At 30.9% G+C, this 21916-nt stretch overlaps 1 protein-coding gene across 8 annotated transcripts in view; it reads left to right on the top strand.

The window, feature by feature from the left end:
* Positions 1–725: 725 nt before the first annotated feature.
* Alh (coiled coil domain containing protein Alhambra) overlaps positions 726–21916 on the top strand; it is a 103898-nt gene continuing 82707 nt past the window's right edge. For 2 of the 8 annotated variants that reach the window (XM_075290427.1, XM_075290430.1), the window contains exons 1-4: positions 4135–4374; positions 14403–14913; positions 14979–16455; positions 16519–16606. In XM_075290427.1, the coding sequence (XP_075146542.1) occupies positions 14559–14913; positions 14979–16455; positions 16519–16606 (1920 nt within the window). In that variant the 5' untranslated portion in view covers positions 4135–4374; positions 14403–14558. Of the gene's footprint in view, positions 894–4133; positions 4456–14402; positions 14914–14978; positions 16456–16518; positions 16607–21916 lie in introns of those variants that run through there. The other 6 variants (XM_075290432.1, XM_075290431.1, XM_075290429.1 and 3 more) reach the window with 6 other exon arrangements.

The following is a 21916-nucleotide window of genomic DNA, read 5'->3' on the forward strand; positions in this document are numbered from 1 at the left end:
AAAACAACCTCCTTCGCAAAGCCGCCACCAACTTACTCTCTTTTTGCTCACATACAAACAAAAACAAAGGTGTAAGGTGTTTGACGGAATTAATTGTTTAAAAAAAAACGCCAAAATGTCGCGCGATACAATGTTGCAGTGATGACACATTGATTTGTTTTTATGGTACTGAAAATAGTACTGAATCATTGTGAACGATTTTAAGTTATTTTTTAAAGCAAGGCATGCAAAATTCGGTGAGGTGCCATCAAAAATGCATGGTACTGTTCATGCACATTGAGCCGCATCGAAACGAAAATCTTTTCATGTTTTTCTTATGGGATGAGCATCTCTTTTTTAATCTCTGCAAATTGACATTGACACTAATTTTCTGACTGGACACATAATAATGATCTAATAGAAAATTCTAATAAGATCAAGGCGATCACGTTTCGTACAAGCTATAGGTTTGTTGTGCATCCATGTATTAAATTGTACTAACTGGTTGGTTGTGATTATCGATTACTCCAAACTTTTTTAAAAATTTTGTAAATTTTTATTCCAAAGATGGTGAGAATAACTAGCAAAGGTACAACTTTGTAATATATTTCTTAAAAAAGGCCATCAAAGGTATAAATTTGCCATCACTTATGAGAGAAAATGAGAGAGTTAGAGAGCATCAAAGCAGAATACTCAAAAAGAGCATTTGAGAACATTACATGTTAACCTGCCTTCCTTCTTAGTGCGTCGTCGTTGTATTGTGGCAAAAGAAGAAATCAAATAAACAAATTCAATAAAATCAATTTTTAAGAAATTTAGTATCAGTTTGTAAGAAAATTAGTGTCGTTACTAAAAACATAAACAACAAGTGAAATATTAACACTACAAGTGAATGCCTAAAAAGTTATAAAGGGGTATGTTCAGTGGTAACTGTTATTCTACAGTACAAAATGCATACAAAAACAGTACATACTTTTGTCTCTCTTGCACTTGTAGTATTTTCTAATTAGATGCCATATAAACATTGTCAAAGACCAGCTGATTATGTTTTGCATATGATTTCATGATAAAATAATGAGGTAGGGACATTACAATGGGCTGTCATTCTGGATTTCAAAATATAGAATCCCGGTGTTTTTGGTACAAATCTACTTTAGCACAAGTTGTTAAGACTAAACAAAATGTAAGGTAAAAAATTTGACGGAAAAGCCTAGTTTTCGAGTTTATATTTTTGTTAATTCTGACATCAATTTTAATGAAATGAATAAAATTCCATTTTTTTCGTATATAGTACATTTTAAGCAGAAAATACGAAGTAAAAATTTTGTCGGAAGAGCGTAGTTTTCCAGATACCGACCCTTAAAAATTGGGTATAGGTAGCCGGCCTTTGGCCGGGGTTTTTGAGACTTCCTCCTATGGACAGAGTCCAAAGTGGGCTAACGCGAACCTAGGACCCCTCCGGGTCCATGTTATTCTAAATATATTACTTTTAGAATGATTATGGCTATGGATACTAAATTAATATACGTGATAATGAAAGCTTTAGGGGCCCGTAACTCCGCAAATAGGGTATTTTCGACAAAAAGGGTATATTACATTTTGTGTTTAGAATCGAAAAGTCTACATGCTGGCCAAATTGGAGCTACTTGTACAAAAGTAGATTTAAGCCAAATTGTTGTACATTATGCGCTTTACAAACTGTCAGTTATTCCGGACGGAATGTCGGTGTTTGTAAAGAATCTTACAGTGTGTCGGATCGATACGACTTGTCGGCGATGACTAAATAATCGGTAAATGTGTTATCGATCCCATAAACATGCAGTAGTATCGATTATTCCTTCGGACTTAACTAATAATGTGCACAATATATGGGATATGTTCTACTCGAGCACTGTCGTCCGGAATATCTGATAGTCTGTAAAGCGCATTAAACAATTTAGTTTAATTCAATTTTATTAACAAAAGAAAATAAGAGTTAATAAAAAACCAATTACAAATTGCTATCACACTTAACGAACACTCCCAACAAACACAAGGATGAGCATTTTTCATAGTAAAGTAAATTTGATAGCGAATCCCATCTTCAACATTAATTCAAAAAGCCTTGCAAATTGCTTGCTTTCAACAAATTTTCCAATAGGATTGAAGCATTTCATAGTTTGAAAAGTTGTTGCTAATATGTTAAGAATTTGTTGCTAACGTGTTGTATTCTACTGTTGAGGGTAATGTCTGTTTTTTGTTGAGAACGCGATTTTCTCAACAATTTCTCAAATTGAATTCTAATCTAATTCTTTGAAAAAATGTTTGAAAGCGTATTGAATATAAACATTTCTCCAATGCTTGTGTTTATTGGGAATGATTGAAAGCGTATTGAATATAAACATTTCTCCAATGCTTGTGTTTATTGGGCTTAGTCCAACTGAACAATATGAAGAAAAGAAAAACAAAAAATTATGACAAAAATAAATTAAAACCCAATTTCATATCGCTATCCTACTTAGCACAACATATTAAGGATTTTGTTTAGATTGGGTTTATTTCCCTACACACAATTTCAATGAAAATTTGTTGATTCAATTAAATTTTTAATTGAATATTTTTTAAAACTCAATTAAGATTTTAATTGGAAAAATTTTCGTGAAATTATTTTCTGTGTATACTTTTGTTAATCCGTACTCCATCATTTGAAGTAACTTCTTGGAAATATCAAGGCATCCAATTTTTGTTTTTTTCAGATAAACGCGATCTTGCCATATTGTCGACGGACCTTATATCATTGATTTTTATATGATGTGGCACAAATTATATTTCTCATGAACTCATTGTTTAAAGGAGGACGTTATGGTTTAGTTAGGTTTTTTCCTTAAAGGCCGGTACTCTGTTCGGTTTTCGCGTTGAAACTCCATACAAAACCAAAAAATGCGAAAAATTTGCGAAATTTTTTCCATTTGTGATACTTTGTTTTTTCGTGTTGAAAAACTGACGTTTATAGCACGGCGCCATTTGCAATGTGAATTAAGAAATAATTTATTTATTAAAAACGATTTGTGCGGGTTTATAAATCAAACACGGGCCATATTTTTGTTCCGAAACTATACAAAGGATCAAAGGAATAGCAGATAAATTGCCCAATGAAAAATAAAATGTTTATTTTGTAATAACAAGCAGCAACAACCAACTTAATTCAATATCGCTCCCTGTTAAATAGCGCTCCAAGTTACCTAAATAAACACCGCTTTCTATGTGCGAAATAATGGTTTCCATAAACATTTTTCGCAAAAATGAACATAGTACCGGCCTTTAATAAAATAATGATGTTGAGTTACAAGTAGTTACAAGTTACATGTTGCAGCGTCTATTAGCCAGTGTTTTTATTCTCGATGGAGGCAGCGTGTCTGAAAAAGTATCTGAAAAACTACCACTTTATTCGATTTGGAAACTCAAAAACTGTTCACCAAAAAACTTTTCACAATTTTAAGCGAAATAACTATGTTTTCAGCACTTCATTATCGTTTTCATTTAAATAAATTATAATAAGCTAGTTGGTGTTTCACAAAATATAAAATGGCTCTCGTAACAATAGTGATGGCAAAATACTTTCATATACATTTCATTCTTTTTTATACGCTTCCCCCCATCACAGTTGGCGATTGTTGTCGTATCACTTACGAGTCTGTGGTACCGATGAGGATGAAATGGAACTTTGAAATGCTGGCAGGGAAATGTTGAATGAAATGAGTGCAGAAACAGGCCTATTAACCAAATTAAAAATTCTTCATTTTCTTTTCTTTTTTATATTCGTAACATCATACCCATTTTTTCCAACTCTCTCATACATATATGGACCTAAACTCATGAGCCTATTGGAAAAGAGGAAGCATATAGACATCTTGTTAAATCAGATAATCGTTGGGTATATCGGTCTTTAGTCATCGCATAGGTAGATGCTTACCGGGGCAGTGCTATTTGTTGACGGCGTTGCTTAAGTCAGTTATCGGTATAATAAAAGCGCTCCAATAGCACAACTTACACCCCCCCCCACACGTCTTACCTGTGACAATCATCGGCCCTTGGGTGTCGAAGATCTTAGTCAGGCCAGACGTATTCGTGATGCAGTGAGGAGGACAATGGAACGCTTTTGAATTAGGATAGAATTTATTTAGACTACGTTCCTCCCAAGCGAAATGGTGTCCGAGTGGAAAAGTTAAAAAAAAAAGTGTTTTTTGATTCGAAAAAGTCTAAATATCGGCATAAAAACGCAGTTCTATAGCTCAATACCATCGTGGACATAAGATACAATAAATATTTGCCATATTTGGTCCCACATTTATGAGAAAAATATGTTCAAAGGGTGGTGAAGAAAAAATCAATACTCTATTTTGGACTTTAAAAAAAGTGAGTTTGTGCCTATTTGACAGAAAAATATTCGAAAATATTGGCAAATAGAAAAGCTAAAAGCGGAAATAAACTACAATTGTGAGTTACAAAATATGTAAAATGTTTCATCCGTTCTCTATTGGAAAAGGCGTGTTACGTTTTCGGTCTGTGTCCGCTTTTTCTCTACGTGATATATGATGGTGTTTCTTCGTGGGTTCTATTTTTCACAAAAAAAAAATACACAAACAAGCGTTGTTTGACCACTTTTAACATTTACAAGAGAAATTTACGCGCTTGTTTTTTTTTCGTTGCTTAAAAAATATTACAATTTAATTTCTATTCTGTTTGTGCTACTTTATTTTTATAGTGTTACATTTGGAAATTATTTGAAAAGAAAAATCAATAGATATTTAGTATACTTGCACTCCCCGGCCTCATTCAGCTTTAGCGAAGCATGTCGTTCCCCCCTATTTGTAAAAAAAGCGCCCTTTTTTGTTATAGTTGTATCTCTTATTCTTATTATCCTCTTACTTCCTGGTACATACATCCTCCCCCATAACCGTTCCCCTTAAGTTTCTTCTTACTTCGCCTGTTTGTATTCTTAGCAGGTTCGTTTGGGTACGGTGTTTTGTTTTCTTCTCGAGCTTGTGTGCGCATATGAATGGCTGTATGTGTGTGTGTGTGTGTGTGCATCCATCATCATTCATTGTTCTTCTCTTCTATTCTTTGCCTTCAGTTTTCTTGGTTCTGTTTTTATTCGCGTTATTCTTTTTTCTGTTTAGTGTTATGTCAGCGCATTTTATTTATACCCTTTAGAATTTCAAAAAAATGTGCAGGGCAAAAGTAATTGTATAGAAATAATTCCGTATACAATTACTCCAAAAACGGCCAGTGAAATGAATATAGGGTAGTTAGTCCATTTATCTTTAAATATAATGACAATAATTAGTATTTAACCGGAGGATAAAGCATGACTGATAAGTACAACTTAGGGACTAACTGTTTTATCGACCCAAAAAAAAATAGTTAAAAGTTTAGAGAACGTCTCATGGTCATTATAAAATCCATCAAACCTTTTAAAAAGTTTTTTTTTCCTTTTTGGTCAGATAGCCGGTATTGGAAACAGTGGCTATGAGCTTCTTGTAAAATTGCGTATGCAGTATGTTGTGTAAATCTAACGAGGGATCCATGACGATTTATTAGGAGACACGCGAAAAAGTGACTAAGTTGTATTCCAACGACCATAGTTTAAAGATGGACAACAAGTGCCATCATTAACAGCGTTCCTCTTGAATGCTTGTGTACCGGCCTATAAGCCTTCTTTTTTAGGTTTTTCAAACTATGTAATGTGTTTATAGACCACTAAGTTCGCCATGGGTCATGTGTCCAGATCGAAGACTCGATGACTAAGGATGTATACTAAAGAACATACACGGAAAGATGGCTTTGGAAACGTGAACCAACTTTACATGAAGATGGAACATAGTTTACTCTGGAGATAACCTAATGCAGCTCGAAGGGCAAAAGTCCTGATAGGTCTAAGGAGCTAAATACAAAGAGATGTACCAGATACCCTGACGCAGTTGGAAGGACAACGTCCTGATATGTCTATATACAAAGATAAATGCCAGATATTGTGATGCAGTTGGAAGGACAACGTCCTGACAGGTCCAAGGAGCTAAACGTAAACAGTAGCAATGACTTCGGCAGAAAGGCTGTCGAATGTGACCCAAGTAGAGATACTATGACGCAGTATGAAAGGCAAAATTATGATAGGTTGAAGGGCCTTAACGTAAATAGCAGTAAATTTGGTACTAACATATAGAAAATTTTGTCAAAATTTTAATTCTATAGAAAATTTTATTTCTATAGAAAATTTTCTAAAAACTTTATTTCTATAGAAAATTTTATCAAAATTATATATCTATAGAAAATTTTGTCAACATTTTTTGTCTATAGAAAATTTTGTCAAATTTTTTTTTTGTCTATAGAATATTTTGTCAAAATGTTTATGTCTATAGAAAATTTTACCAAAGGAAAAAAAGATATGCTTGCAAATTTGCTTAGGCAGTAGCCGACTATCAAACCTTTTTTCGGAAGGTTCAAGTGTAGTTCACTTTGGGTTGAGTGAATTACCCGAATGTATTCTGATAATTGGTTGATAGTTTTGCTGCAAGTAGAGGATGCTGATGAGGAATGTGGTAATTCCGAAACAGCTGTACATCCAACCATCTTGCAGTCTTTAGGGCTTTGCCCAAATAAATTTGACAAGCATACTTTTCCTCTGTTGGTTAAGCTACACTTGTAGTTTATTCAATGCATGGTTTTAAGCTGAGATCAAAAACAACAATAACAGCCCATGGAAAATGTTGTCAAAATTGTTTGTGTACAGAAAATTTTGTCAAAATTTTTTGTCTACAGAAAAATTTGTTAATTTTTTTTTTGTCTATAGAAAATTTTGTCAAAATTTGTTTGTCTATAGAAAATTTTGTAATTTTTTTTTCTACAGAAAATTTTGTCCAAATTTTTTTCTACAGAAAATTTTGTGAAAATTTTATTTCTTTAGGAAATTTTGTAATTTTTTTTTGTCTATAGAAAGTTTTGTCAAAATTTTTTGTCCATGGAAAATGTCAACATTTTTTGTCTACAGAAAATTTTGTCAAAATTGTTTGTCTATAGAAAATTTTGTCAAAATTTTATTTGTCACAATTTTATTTCTATAGAAAATACTGTCAAAATTTTTTTTGTCAAAACTTTATTTCTATAAAAAATGTTTGTCCACATTTTATTTCTATAAAAAATGTTTGTCCACATTTTATTTCTACAAAAAATTTTGTCAAAATTTTATTTCTATAAAAATTTTGCTAAAAATTTATTTTCTATAGAAAATTATGTAAAATTTTTTTTTCTATAGAAAATTTTGTCAAACTTTAAGAAAAATTTTATTTCTATACAAAATTTTGTCAAAATTTTTTGTCTATAGAAAATGTTGTCAAAATTTGTTTGTCTATAGAAAATTTTGTAAATAACAAAACAAAACAAATGGAAAAAGAAGAGGAGGCACGCTCAAAATAAACCCAGCCATGTGAATTCAAATCGATGATTTGACAGTGGCATAGGAAAAGAGATATGTTTGTTTCGAATTTATTTCGGCAAAAGCCGGCTATCAATGTAAAACCTTTTTTCGGAGGGTTCAAGTGTGGTTTTTGTTGGGTTTAATAAACTGCCTGAATTTATTCTGATAATTGGTTGATAGTTTTGCTGCAAGTAGAGGATGCTGATGAGGAATGTGGTAATTCCGAAACGTGCGTCCATCCAACCATCTTGCAGTCTATAGGGCTTTGCCCAAATAAATTTGACAAACATTCTTTTCCTCTGTTGGTTAAGCTACTCTTGTAGTTTAGTCAATGTATGGTTTTAAGCTGAAATAAAAAACAACAACAATGCTTAAAGAACAAAACCAACAATAACAAAACAAAACAAATGGTAAATTTTTTTCTACAGAAAATGTCCAAATTTTTTTTTATACAAAAAATTTTGTCAAAATTTTATTTCTGTAGGAAATTTTGTCAATTTTTTTTTTGTCTATAGAAAGTTTTGTCAAAATTTTTTGTCCATGGAAAATGTCAACATTTTTTGTCTACAGAAAATTTTGTCAAAATTTTTTGTCTATAGAAAATTTTGTCAAAATTTTATTTGTCACAATTTTATTTCTATAGAAAATACTGTCAAAATTTTATTTTGTCAAAACTTTATTTCTATAAAAAATGTTTGTCAACATTTTATTTCTACAAAAAATTTTGTCAAAATTTTATTTCTATAAAAATTTTGCTAAAATTTTATTTTCTATAGAAAATTATGTAATTTTTTTTCTATAGAAAATTTTGCCAAACATTAAGAAAAATTTTATTTCTAGACAAAATTTTGTCAAAATTTTTTGTCTACACAGAAAAAAATTTTATGAAAAATTTTCCAATTAAAATCTTAATTGAGTTTTAAATAATATTCAGTTAAAAATTTAATTGATTCTAAAAATTTTTTAATTGAAATCAAAATCAATCACACAAATTAATAGTATCAATTAAGTTTTTAAATGGATCAATTAATTTTTTAATTGACTGTCAATTTTTTAATTGATACTATCATTTCTGTGATTGAAGACATTTCAATTAAAAAATTAATTGGATCAATTAATTTCATGATTGAATCAGAAAAATATTTTTTGTGTGTATAGAAAATGTTGTCAACATTTTTTTGTCTACAGAAAATTTTGTCAAAATTTTTTTCTACAGAAAATTTTGTCAAAATTTTTTGTCTACAGAAAATTTTGTCAAAAATTTATTTTTGTAGAAAATTTCGTCAAATTTTTTTTGTCTATAGAAAATGTTGTCAAAATTCTTTGTCTATAGAAAATGTTGTCAAAATTTTATTTCTATAGAAAATATTGTCAAAATTTTATTTCTATAAAAAATTTTGTCAAAACTCTATTTCTATAAAAAATTTTGTCAAAATTTTATTTCTATAAAAAAATTTGTCAAAATTTTATATCTATAAAAAATTTTGTTTTCTGTAGAAAATTATGTAAAAATTTTATTTCTATAGAAAATTTTGCCAATTTTTTGTCTATAGAAAATTTTATCAAAATTTTTTTGTCTAAGAAAGTTTTGTCAAATGTTTTTGTCTACAGAAAATTTTGTCAATTTTTTTTTGTCTACAGAAAATTTTGTCAAAAATTTATTTCTGTAGAAAATTTCGTCAACATTTTTTGTCTATAGAAAATTTTGTCCATTTTTTTTATTTATTTATTTAACTCATTTTACAACCAAGCCGAAAAATTTTGTCAAAATTTTATTTCTGTAGAAAATTTTGTCAACAATTTTTTGTCTATAGAAAATGTTGTCAAAATTCTTTGTCTATAGAAAATGTTGTCAAAATTCTTTGTCTATAGAAATTTTTGTCAAAATTTTATTTCTATAGAAAATATTGTCAAAAATTTATTTCTATAAAAAATTTTGTCAAAACTCTATTTATATAAAAAATTTTGCTAAAATTTTGTTTTCTGTAAAAAATTGTGTAAAAATTTTATTTCTATAGAAAATGTTGCCAATTTTTTGTCTATAGAAAATTTTTTATTTCATTCGTTTTGTTTTGTTATTGTTGGTTTGTACTTCAATCATATTTGTTGTTTTGATCTGAGCTTAAACTAAACTACAAGAGTAGCTTATGACTCCATCAATATTTTTATGCCCAAATAAATTTGATAAACATTCTTTTCCTCTGTTTGTTAAGCTACTCTTGTAGTTTAGTCAACGCAATGGTTTTTAAGCTGAGATCAAAATTTTATATCTATAAAAAAATTTGTCAAAATGTCATTTCTGTAGAAAATTTTGTCAACATTTTTTTGTCTATAGAAAATTTTGTAAAATTTTTTGTCAACATTTTTTTGTCTATAGAAAATTTTGTAAAATTTTTTGTCAACATTTTTTTGTCTATAGAACATTTTGTCAAAATATTATTTCTATAGAAAATTTTGTCAAAATTTTATTTCTATAGAAAATTTTGTCAAAATTTTATTTCTATAAAAAATTTTGTCAAAATTTGATTTCTATAGAAAATTTTGCCAAACTTCAAGAATTCTACCAAATGTGGCAACAATGATTGCAATTGAAAAAACGGTACCCAATTTTTATACACATTAGACAATGAACAGTTTTTGTAAATTTCTGTTTTTAGATTGTACCATTACATATTTTTGTATCGACCTATACCTGTTTTTTTATTTTAGTATGTCAATCTTAAAAACCAAATTCTTGAAGGCTTTTACCTACTGGTTATATATTATTTATACATATATGGAATCTCATTATTGTTGATTTCTTCACATTTTTTAAGTTTTTCTTCATTTCTTTTACCATTTTTAATTTATTCATTCGCTAGAGAAATGTTTGCCGGCTGTTATTTTGAAAATTAGAAATTCTATCTTCCCTTTACTTTATGTTTGACCATTTAGTTCCTCCTTGGGCATTTAGAGGCATGGTATGCATGTGGTTTTGTTTGTTTCTGTTTGATTTTTTTTTTATTTCGATTGAAAAAAAAGAGAAAGAAAAAACAACATTCCCAACAACACTGTTGTTTATTTTTGCCTAAAACAATGTTGTTTTGTTGGCAGCCGCTGAAGAGTTCATTCACTTTGAAAACTGCTAGTGTGATTATTTTGGTTCGATTCATTTGATTTGAATACAATAGTATTTTCATTTTTAAAAACTATTAGCGGCAATTTTGAATATTTTTTTTTTGTTTCAATTCAGGTTAAGCCTAAGCCTTTTGTCCGATTAAGTTCGTTAGTCTATGATTGGAAGTGAGTGTGTCAGTACTTGAAGCAGTAACATATGACTCCATCAATATTTTTATGGCTTAAACGATTATTACCAAAACCACTATCATGCCACGATATAATAGCTTTAACCTGTGTTAGACGTTGTCTAGCAGAAATATTGGTTCTAGACTCCCAAAATAAAGGTCGAACTCTGTTTTTGTTTTCAGAAATATTTGGAAAAAAACCTAACAAAAATTAGGAAGAAAGACTTCGAAAGAAAGCACGATTTTTATCTTTTCCATTAAATAGTCGTACTGCAGACCCAAAAAAGATCAGCTTTACATCGTTCCTTCTTAAGAGTTGAATACAATCAAATCTAATACATACGTCATAGCCTCCAATGAAGCATAATTCATTTTTCTGCTTAAATTCTATTTGCATATTATTATGTACTAAAATTGTTCTTATTTAATGTTTGTTTATTTCTTCACCGTGACATTGTGCAAGGCTATTTACTTTGTATGATTTGATTGTATGACGCTAATAATAGCCAACAATTGTTTTTATTTTCTATTCTTTTTTTTTGATTTTTTTTGTTTTCATTATTAACTATAATGACATTCACCTACATTTCAAATTAGCATTAGCATTGTTTTGCTTTTAGTAGTAGATGCAATAGAATAGACTGGAAAGGGAAAATATTTTCATTGTTTTCACGTGATTTTAAATAAGTTATGGAGAAGTTTTATGCTTGCTAGGAGGGATTATCATGGATAACTAAGGGTACAAGGGCTGTCTTTTACATATCGAAATAGGACAATCCTTCAGCTCTATCGCAAAGTTTGATATTTTTTAGGTTACACGTACTCAAAATTTTTTGGCATACAATCCCTATTTGTTTTTCAGAAACTTGAAAGATTTATCACGCCCGTCGTATAAAATTGTTAAAATTTTGGTTCGATTATATTTTGCAATTTTTGGCATGGATTAACTCATCAGCAGGGCATCGATGAATGTGTTGTTTGTTTGGCGTTGAACTCCGTCAAGGACCAGTCTATAGAAATAAAATTTTGACAAAATTTTCTATAGAAATAAACTTTTGACAAAATTTTCTATAGAAATAAAATTTTGACAAAATTTTCTATAGAAATAAAATTTTGACAAAATTTTCTATAGAAATAAAATTTTGACAAAATTTTCTATAGAAATAAAATTTCGACCAAATATTCTATACAAATAAAATTTTGACAAAATTTTCTATAGAAATAAAATTCAGACAAATTTTTCTATAGAAATAAAATTTTGACAAAATTTTCTATAGAAAGAAAAATTTTCTATAGATTATATAGATTTTTTGGCATACAATCCCTATTTGTATTTGTTTTTCAGAAACTTGAAAGATTTATCTCGCCCGTCGTATAAAATTGTTAAAATTTTGGTTCGATTATATTTTGCAATTTTTGGCATGGATTAACTCATCAGCAGGGCATCGATGAATGTGTTGTTTGTTTGGCGTTGAAACTCCGTCAAGGACCAGTCTATAGAAATAAAATTTTGACAAAATTTTCTATTGAAATAAAATTTTGACAAAATTTTCTATAGAAATAAAATTTTGACAAAATATTCTATACAAATAAAATTTTTACAAAATTTTCTATAGAAATAAAATTTTTACAAAATTTTGTATAGAAATAAAATTTTTACAAAATTTTCTATAGAAATAAAATTTTGACAAAATATTCTATACAAATAAAATTTTTACAAAATTTTCTATAGAAATAAAATGTTGACAAAATGTTTCTATAGAAATAAAATTTCGGCAAAATTTTCTATAGAAATAAAATTTTGGCAAAATTTTCTATAGAAATAAAATGTTGACAAAATTTTCTATAGAAATAAAATGTTGACAAAATTTTTCTGTAGAAATAAACTTTTCACAAAATTTTCTATGGAAATAAAATGTTGACAAAATTTTTCTATAGAAATAAAATTTTGACAAAATTTTCTATAGAAATAAAATTTTGATAAAATTTTCTATAGAAACAACATTTTGACAAAATTTTCTGTAGAAATAAAATGTAGACAAAATTTTCTATAGAAATAAAATTTTGACAAAATTTTCTATAGAAAGAAAAATTTTGACAAAATTTTCTATAGAAAGAAAAATTTTCTATAGAAATAAAATGTTGACAAAATTTTTTTATAGAAATAAAATTTTGTCAAAATTTTCTATAGAAATAAAATGTTGACAAAATTTTTCTATAGAAATAAAATTTTGACAAAATTTTTTATTTCTATAGAAAAATTTGTAAAAAATTTTATTTCTATAGAAAATTTTGTCAAAATTTTATTTCTATAGAAAAATTTCGTCTACATTTTATTTCTATAGAAAAATTTTGTCTACATTTTATTTTTTTAGAAAATTTTGACAAAATGTTATTTCTATAGAAAATTTTGTCAAAATTTTATTTTTTTAGAAAATTTTGACAAAATTTTATTTCTATAGAAAATTTTTTCAAAATTTTATTTCTATAAAAAATTTTTTTCAAATTTATTTTCTATAGAAAATTTTGTCAAAATTTTATTTGCTATAGAAAATTTTGTCAAAATTTTATTTCTATAGAAAATTTTGTCAAAATTTTATTTCTATAGAAAATATGGTAAAAATTTTATTTTCTATAGAAAATTTTGTCAATATCTAATTTCTATAGAAAATTTTGTCAAAATTTTATTAATATAGAAAATTTTATTTCTATAGAAAAATTTATCAATATTTTATTTCTATAGAAAATATTGTCGAAATTTTATTTCTATACAAAATTTTATTTCTATAGAATATTTTGTCAAAATTTTATTTCTATAGAAAATTTTGTCTAAATCTTATTTCTATAGAAAATTTTGTCTAAATTTTATTTTCTACGGTAATTTTGTCAAAATGTTATTTCTATAGAAACATGTTGTCAAAATTTTATTTCTATGAAAAATTTTGTCAAAATTTTATTTCTATAAAAATTTTGTTAAAATTTTATCAAAATTTTATTTCTATAGAAAATTTTGTCTAAATCAGAATTTTATTTATATAGAAAATTTCGTCAAAATTTTATTTGCTATAAAAAATTGTATTTGTTTTTTTTTTCTTTAATCATTGTTGTTGATTTTGATTTCAGCTTAAAACCATGCATTGACAAAACTAAAAGTGTAGCTTAACCAACAGAGGTAAATAATGTTTGTCAAATTTATTTGGGCAAAGCCCTATAGACTGTAAGATGGTTGGATGGACGCACGTTTCGGAATTACCACATTCCTCATCAGCATCCACATTCCTCATCAGCACCAACCAATTATCAGAATAAATTCAGGCAGTTCACTAAACTCAAAAGTAAGTTTAGTCAATGCATGGTTTTAAGCTGAAATAAAAAAACAACAACAATGAAATAAAATTTTGACAAATTTTTTTATAAAAATTAAATTTTGATAAAATTTCTATAGAAATAAACATTAAAAATACGACTATTCAATTAATAACAAGTCGAATAATCGACTTTTATTATAATTACAATCCATACCACGGATGGATGGGCTTCCTCTACAATAGGCGGAATGAAATTTTTGGTATTTAATCGATTATAGAGAATGTGCTAAAACTAAAGCTTGAAGATTTCCTTTTCTATTTACCTTACTGATCGATTATTGCCATTTATTAACATATATAATTTTTATTTTTTTTTAGGCTCCCCTCCGATTTCTATTCGATAATAGAAACACTACGAAAAACAAACAACAAAAACTTTATATAGTAGCTCACATTAATATTCTGTTCTATTTGGTATGAAGAATTACCGCAAAAATAGATTCACGCAAGCGTAAAAGGTTTTTGCAGACCACAATGAAGGAGATGGTCGGTGGATGTTGTGTTTGTTCCGATGAGCGTGGATGGCCCGAAAATCCACTTGTGTATTGTGATGGACAAAATTGTACAGTAGCTGTACATCAGGCATGCTATGGCATTGTCACTGTGCCCACTGGGCCATGGTTTTGTAGAAAATGTGAGAGTCAAGAGCGTTCGACACGAGTACGCTGTGAGCTATGCCCCTCACGTGATGGGGCTTTGAAGAAGACGGATAATCAAGGATGGGCGCATGTAGTGTGCGCTCTATATATACCAGAGGTACGATTTGGTAATGTAACCACAATGGAACCCATTATATTGCAATTAATACCCCAAGAGCGTTATGGAAAAAGTGAGTTGTAGTCATTCTACTATGAATGAATCTGGTGGATAATTATTTTTTGTTTTCACTTTCAGATTGCTATATTTGTCAGGAGTTGGGAAAACCTCATCGCGCAACTGTGGGCGCTTGTATGCAGTGCAATAAATCGAATTGTAAACAACAATTCCATGTGACTTGTGCCCAAAGTTTGGGCCTGTTGTGTGAAGAGGCTGGCAATTATTTGGACAATGTGAAATACTGTGGATATTGCCAACATCACTATAGCAAATTGAAAAAGGGTGGCAATGTAAAAACCATACCACCCTATAAACCAATTAGTCATGATACTTCATCGGATTCTGGATCATCGCCGGAAAAAGAAATCGATTCGACCATGAGTGCTATGGCTTCTTCCACATCGGCTACCAGCATTAAGATTACCACTACGAATATTTCCTCTTCCTCGTCATCGTCATCGTCGAAACAGCGTAAATCTTCGAATGCCACAAAACAGTCATCGTCTTCAAGTTCGGCGGCATCATCGTCATCGGCATCGGGACCAAATAGTTCGGGCAATCTTACAAGTTCAGTGCATAACCTTAGTGGAGGTTTGGGTGGAAACGGTTCAGCTAATCTAAACACCAATACCTCTAACACATCTTCTTCTTCTTCAGGTTTTGGGGGTAGTAGCACTACTTCTATGGCAATAGGTGCTGGCACCAATTCAACGAATACAAAGTCATCGGCCTCGTCGTCGGGCACATCGTCGAGCAGCTCCAGTTACAAGGATAAAGATGGTAAACATAGTAAAAATGTTAATAAAATATCCAGTTCCAGTAAAGATAAGGACAAGGAGGGATATTCATCATCGTTTTCATCGAGAGATTCTAGAGACAAGTCTTCAAAATCATCGAAGAGTAAAGATGCAACTTCCTCGAGTAGTAATACTAACATAAATTCCAATATAACTACAAGCACAGCAACAGCAACTTCATCGTCTACATCATCATCATCATCAGCATCCAATACCTCTGCCAATATATTTTCCTCAGATCATGCCAATCAAGGTGTACAAAATCTATCCACCACTTCTAATAGCAGCAATTTAACTCCCTTTGGAGGTGTTTCATCGGCAACATCATCTTCAAATATCCACGGTAATCTGGGCTCTTCATCTTCGACGAGCCAAAAGGATAATACAAAAAATCCATTTTCCTCTTCAGCATCATCGTCCACATCAGTTACCACTACAACTCAATCTTCCACAAGTTTCCTTTCTGATCATCATTCGGATGCCACTAATCTAACACCTATACCTATGGATATTATACCACCTAATAATAGCAGCACCAGTGGCGCTAATAACTCCAATTCCAATATGCCAACAAATTTGTCCTCGTCATCATCCTTTAATAAACATTCGAATAATTCAATGCCTAGCATTAGTGGCAATGGTGGTTCAAATCCCAATATACATGGTGGTAGCTCATCTTCACAACCCTCATTTACATCATCGAAAAAACGTAAAAGTGATGTGAAATCGAATAGTTTTGCCTCAGACGATGTAAACAGGTTCGTATGTAGTTGCTCTGCAATTGATGAAGTTTTCTAAGGGGATTCCGCTTTCAATTTTAGCTCTTTCCGTGATATTATTAAAGATGTTACCGTTACATTAACCCCATTGACAGATTTTGAAAAGGAAATTGAGAAGAGTTCGAAAAAGGTAAGTTCCATACATTGAATTCGATCTAACAAGAATCAAGAATCTTTGGCTGTATTTCACCCTCACCTAAGATTGTGCTCTCAACATTATGGTGAAATTTATGAAATGGAATTTATTTCTAAAATCTACCATTTTTGGTAGAAATCTACCAACTGTGGCAACCGTGCTTCGGATGCAGCGTTGCCCCCGACTTTTCTCAAAAAAGAGCCAAATTTACGAAAAAGACCCAAATTTTAAAAATTAATTTTATTGGAAGAAAACCTATTAAGAATCCAGGCACAAAAGAGTACATTTTTTGCTATACGTTTTTGAAATTTTAATTTTGCAGAAAAAGGTTATAAGTTCAATCTGAAATCAAAATCCGTGCTTCTTGGTGGTCAGTATCACCCAAATTAAGTGCTGATATTCATTCATAAGAAATCTTAATTTAGTGCATCGTTTACTTTACTTTTAATAAGGTTTAACTTAGAAAGAGGATGCTCCGCACAAGCACTGCTGTACGTGGGCATAGTCTCTTTTATTAGGGCATCAATTTTGTTGAGGGTTTCAGAAATTTTTAAAAATTTAATTGATTTAGAAAATTTCAATTAATTTTTTAATTGATTCACTTAAAAATGTAATTGATGTCGATTGGAAACACACATTTTCTTAACCGACTTTGTGTTTTTATTTTGATTAAAAATTTATTGTATCACTTAATTTTTTAATTGAAAATTAAAAAAAAAAATGCAATCATTTTTATAAGTAGCTTAGTTTCCCGAGTTTGACTAAAAAGTTAATTGTGTCAATTATTATACCCTCCACCATAGGATGGGGGGTATATTAACTTTGTCATTCCGTTTGTAACACATCGAAATATTGCTCTAAGACCCCATAAAGTATATGTATATTCTGGGTCGTGGGGAAATTCTGAGTCGATCTAAGCATGTCCGTCCGTCTGTTGAAATCACGCTAACTTCCGAACGAAACAAGCTATCGAGTTGAAACTTGGCACAAGTAGTTGTTATTGATGTAGGTCGGACGGTATTGCAAATGGGCCATATCGGGCCACTTTTACGTATAGCCCCCATATAAACGGACCCTCAGATTTGACTTGCGGAGCCTCAAACAGAAGAAAATTTCATCCGATCCGGTTGAAATTTGGTACATGGTTTTGGTATATGGTTCACAATTATATGTAGCCCCCATATAAAGCAATCCCCATATTTGGCTTGCGGAGCCTCTAAGAGAAGCAAATTTCATCCGATCCTGTTGAAATTTGGAACATGGTGTTAGTATATGGTCTCTAACAACCGTGCCAGAATTGGTCCATATCGGTCCATAATTATATATAGCCCCCATATAAACCGTTCTCCAGATTTGACCTCCGGATCCTCTTGGAGGAGCAAAATTCATCCGATCCGGTTCAAATTTGGAACGTGGTGTTAGTATATGGCCGCTAACAACCATACCAAAATTGGTCCATATCGGTCTATAGTTATATATAGCCGATCTCCAATCACACAAAAATTGGTCCATATCGGTTCATAACCATGGTTGCCACTCGAGCCAATAATAATCTACAAAATTTTATTTCAATAGAAAATTTTGTTAAAATTTTATTTCTATAGAAAATTTTGTTAAAATTTTATTTCTATAGAAAATTTTGTTAAAATTTTATTTCTATAGAAAATTTTGTCAAACTGAATTATATACGTATTTAATCGGTCTTTTTTGATTTAATATATACCACAATTTAAAAGACGGTGTTATGAGGTTTTAAGATACCTTGCCATCGGCCAGCGTTACCGCAACCCAAGTAATTCGTTTGTGGATGGCAGTGTTTAGAAGAAGTTCCTACGCAATCCATGGTGGAGGGTACATAAGCTTTGGCCTGGCCGAACTTACGGCCGTATATACTTGTTATTTTTTCTTCTTCACCGTTGAAAAATATTTTCAATACATCAAACCTGTAAGATTTTATGTTCTGGGACTTCGAAAATGTTTTTGTTTTCCTTATGATATGGTCACACTGGGCAAATATTTCATCGTTGAAAAAAATTTTCAATACATCAAACCTGCAAGATTTTATGTTTTGGGACTTCGAAAATGGTTTTCTGTTTTCCTTATGATATGGTCACACTGGGCAAATATTTGACAGAAAAAAAAAGAATTCGTGGCTCCAATCAAACCAACAAACATTTTTACCTCATATTGAATATTACATCACAATAGGAATATTTTCCAAAAACGGTATTTAGATGTTTCAAAAGTGATCCAGGAAAAAAAAGTTTGGCACTTATTTTTGGCAAATATTTGCCTTAAACCGAAATTGGCGCTTAGAATTTCGAAATATGTATAAAGATTTCGTTGTAGTTGTTAGACGTCATCAGGGTTATGCATTTTAGTGTGGCCTTGTTAACCAAATGTATAGAATGACAAACTCATCCAAATGGAACAGATTTGGGACTTTAGTCTTTAACATGGTTACTTCTCCATATTTCAAGCGAACCTCAAAACCTTGCTTTACATTTTCTTTGCCACTTGTTTTTTGATTGTTCCTTCAATTTAGTCGCTTTAATTAGAAATAAACTAAAAATGAGCCAAAAGGAGCCAGAGAAATTTAAAGAGTCAAAATTGGAGCAAAAAAAAAAAAAAGAGCAAATTTGACTCTTTAGAGCCAGTAACGGCAACACTGTTCGGATGTACTTGCACGCAGAGAAGGAATATGATCACCTCAACCATGTTTCAAGAGCAAAATGTTATTTTTGGATGGTGACCATGTAACATGTTTATGGCAAAAATGTTCTTTTCTCGCCAAAAATAATATGCTTGCCGAAATCAGACACATAACCTCCGAGAAAATAACATGGTTGCGACAAACATGTTACATGGTCACCATTCAAAAATAACATTTTGCTCTTGAAACATGGTGGAGGTGATCATATTCCTTCTCTGGGTGTGTCTTTGTATATAACGTCCTCATTTTATATAACTTCCTCATATTCGTCGCTCTCGCTTCAGATATCCCCCACTTGTTATCCCCGATGGTAGCCTGAGCTCAGTCTCTTGCTAACCATTGCACCACGATGGATCCCAATAATACAGCTATCGTTCTGTAATTTTTAAATTTATGTTGACTTTATTTTGTAATTTAACACAAATTATTTAAAATCAATATTTTAAAATCAAGATAAAAAGAAAAGCTTATACTAATTTTAATATTAAGTTGACGCAAATTTTTTTTTTTTGTCTGCAAGCAGGTCAAATTTGAATATGGGCTATATCATTTGTGATTTTTTATATACAGCCTGTCTTTTAAGCCGACATCCCGATTTGGTTTCTCTAGACAGGCAATTTTTATCCCATTTACATGAAATTAAAAGTGTAGAGGTATTTTGGGCCCAAAAATAGGCGTGCAAAGTGTGGCGGGGTGTGTATCGGTTCAAGGTTTGTTATAGAGACCACAGATTTCCAACAGAGCCAACAGATTTCCCGATTTGACTTCTCGGTCTTCTACACACTATAATTTTTTAATTTTTTTTAATCGATTGGAAATCTAGAGGTATTTTAGTTTTGCCGACAGTAGGTTGTATCGGTCCATTTTTTTTGTATATCCTCGATATAGGCCCATTTCTCTATTTGGTTTCTTGGGCTTATGGACACCGCAATTTTTATCCGATTTGTATGGGAATTGGAAATCTGTAGGTGTATGAAATATGGTGTGTATCGGCTCCTGCTTTGATCTAGGCTCTTATTTGACTCCTTGAAGGCCAATTACAGGCAAATAGAATTTTTATCCTATTTGCTTGTAATTGGAAATTTTAGGTCCACAAATAGGTGTGCCGTCAAAGAGATGTATCGGTCCATGTTTTGGTATATCCCCGATATAGACTCTTCCCTCGATTTGGTTTCTTGGGCTTATATACACCGCAATCTTTATTCGTTTTGCCTGAAATTGGAAATCTAGAGGTATTCCAGGTCCACAAATAGGTGTGCCGAATATGATGTGTATTGGTCAATATTGTGATATAGCCTCAAAGGAGAACCATCCCATAACTTATATTTTTTTGGGTTTATAAACACCCAAATTGCAAATCTAGAAGTATTTTAGGTCAACAAAAAGGGGTACGGAATAAGGTGAGCATCGGTCCGTGTTTTGGTATAGGCCCCGTATAGACCAATCTCCCATTTTGACTTCTTGGGATTCTAGATATCGTAATTTTTATCCGAGGTATTTTTGGAATTGTATTGATGACAGAATAAATAAAATACAATAAAAACAAGTATATACGGCTGTAAGTTCGGCCAGGCCGAATCTTATGTACCCTCCACCATGGATTGAGTAGAAACTTCTACTAAAGACTGTCATCCACAATCGAATTACTTGGGTTGTGGTAATACTTGCCGATGACGTTGCCATCTTAAAACTTCTTAATATCGTCCTCTAAATTGTAAGTTACTCATACGTGGCATATATTAGTAAAAAAACAGATTAATTACGTACTTCTAAACCTCGCTTTGCGTCGCAGATACGTTCCAAAAAAATACACGACGCAAACTGAAACAACGCAAAGTGAATTATGAGTTCTTATGGTAAACCATGCAAAGATTGCAGATACATAAAAACGCAGCTTCGAAAATCTAACGACCCAAAGTGAAAACTAGTACTGATTCAGCAACTTCGCAACAACGCAAAGCGAGGTCTAGGTGTATATAATTCAGATTTTGACCCGGTATATGGTATATAGGGAAGTGTATAAATAATTACGAACCGATATGGACTTTTGCGCGGTAATTAGAGAGACAGTATTGAAATATGGACATAGCTTTATATGTGGACTGCATATAATTATGAACCGATATGGGCCGATATTTGTGTGATTGGGGATCGGTTTATCTAAGGGCTATATATAACTATAGACCGATATGGACCAATTTAGCATGGTCAAATCTGGGGATCGGTTTATATGGGGACTATATAATTATGGATCGATGTGGACCAATTTTTGTTTGGTTGTTAGAGACCATATACTAACACCATCTACCAAATTTCAGCCGGATCGGATGAAATTTGCCTTTCTTAGAGGCTCCGCAAGCCAAATCTGGGGATCGGTTTATATGGTGGCTATATATAATTATGGACCGATATTTACCAATTTTTGCAGGGTTGTTAGATACCATATACTAACACCATTTCAGCCGGATAGGATGAATTTTGCTGCTGTTAGAGGATCCGCAAGCCAAATGTGGGGATCGGTTTATATGGGGACTATATATAATTATGGGCCGATATGGACCAATTTTTGCATGGTTGTTGGAGACCATATA

This window comes from Haematobia irritans, chromosome 1 (genome assembly GCF_050003625.1).
Source record: "Haematobia irritans isolate KBUSLIRL chromosome 1, ASM5000362v1, whole genome shotgun sequence".
Lineage (NCBI taxonomy): Eukaryota > Metazoa > Arthropoda > Insecta > Diptera > Muscidae > Haematobia > Haematobia irritans.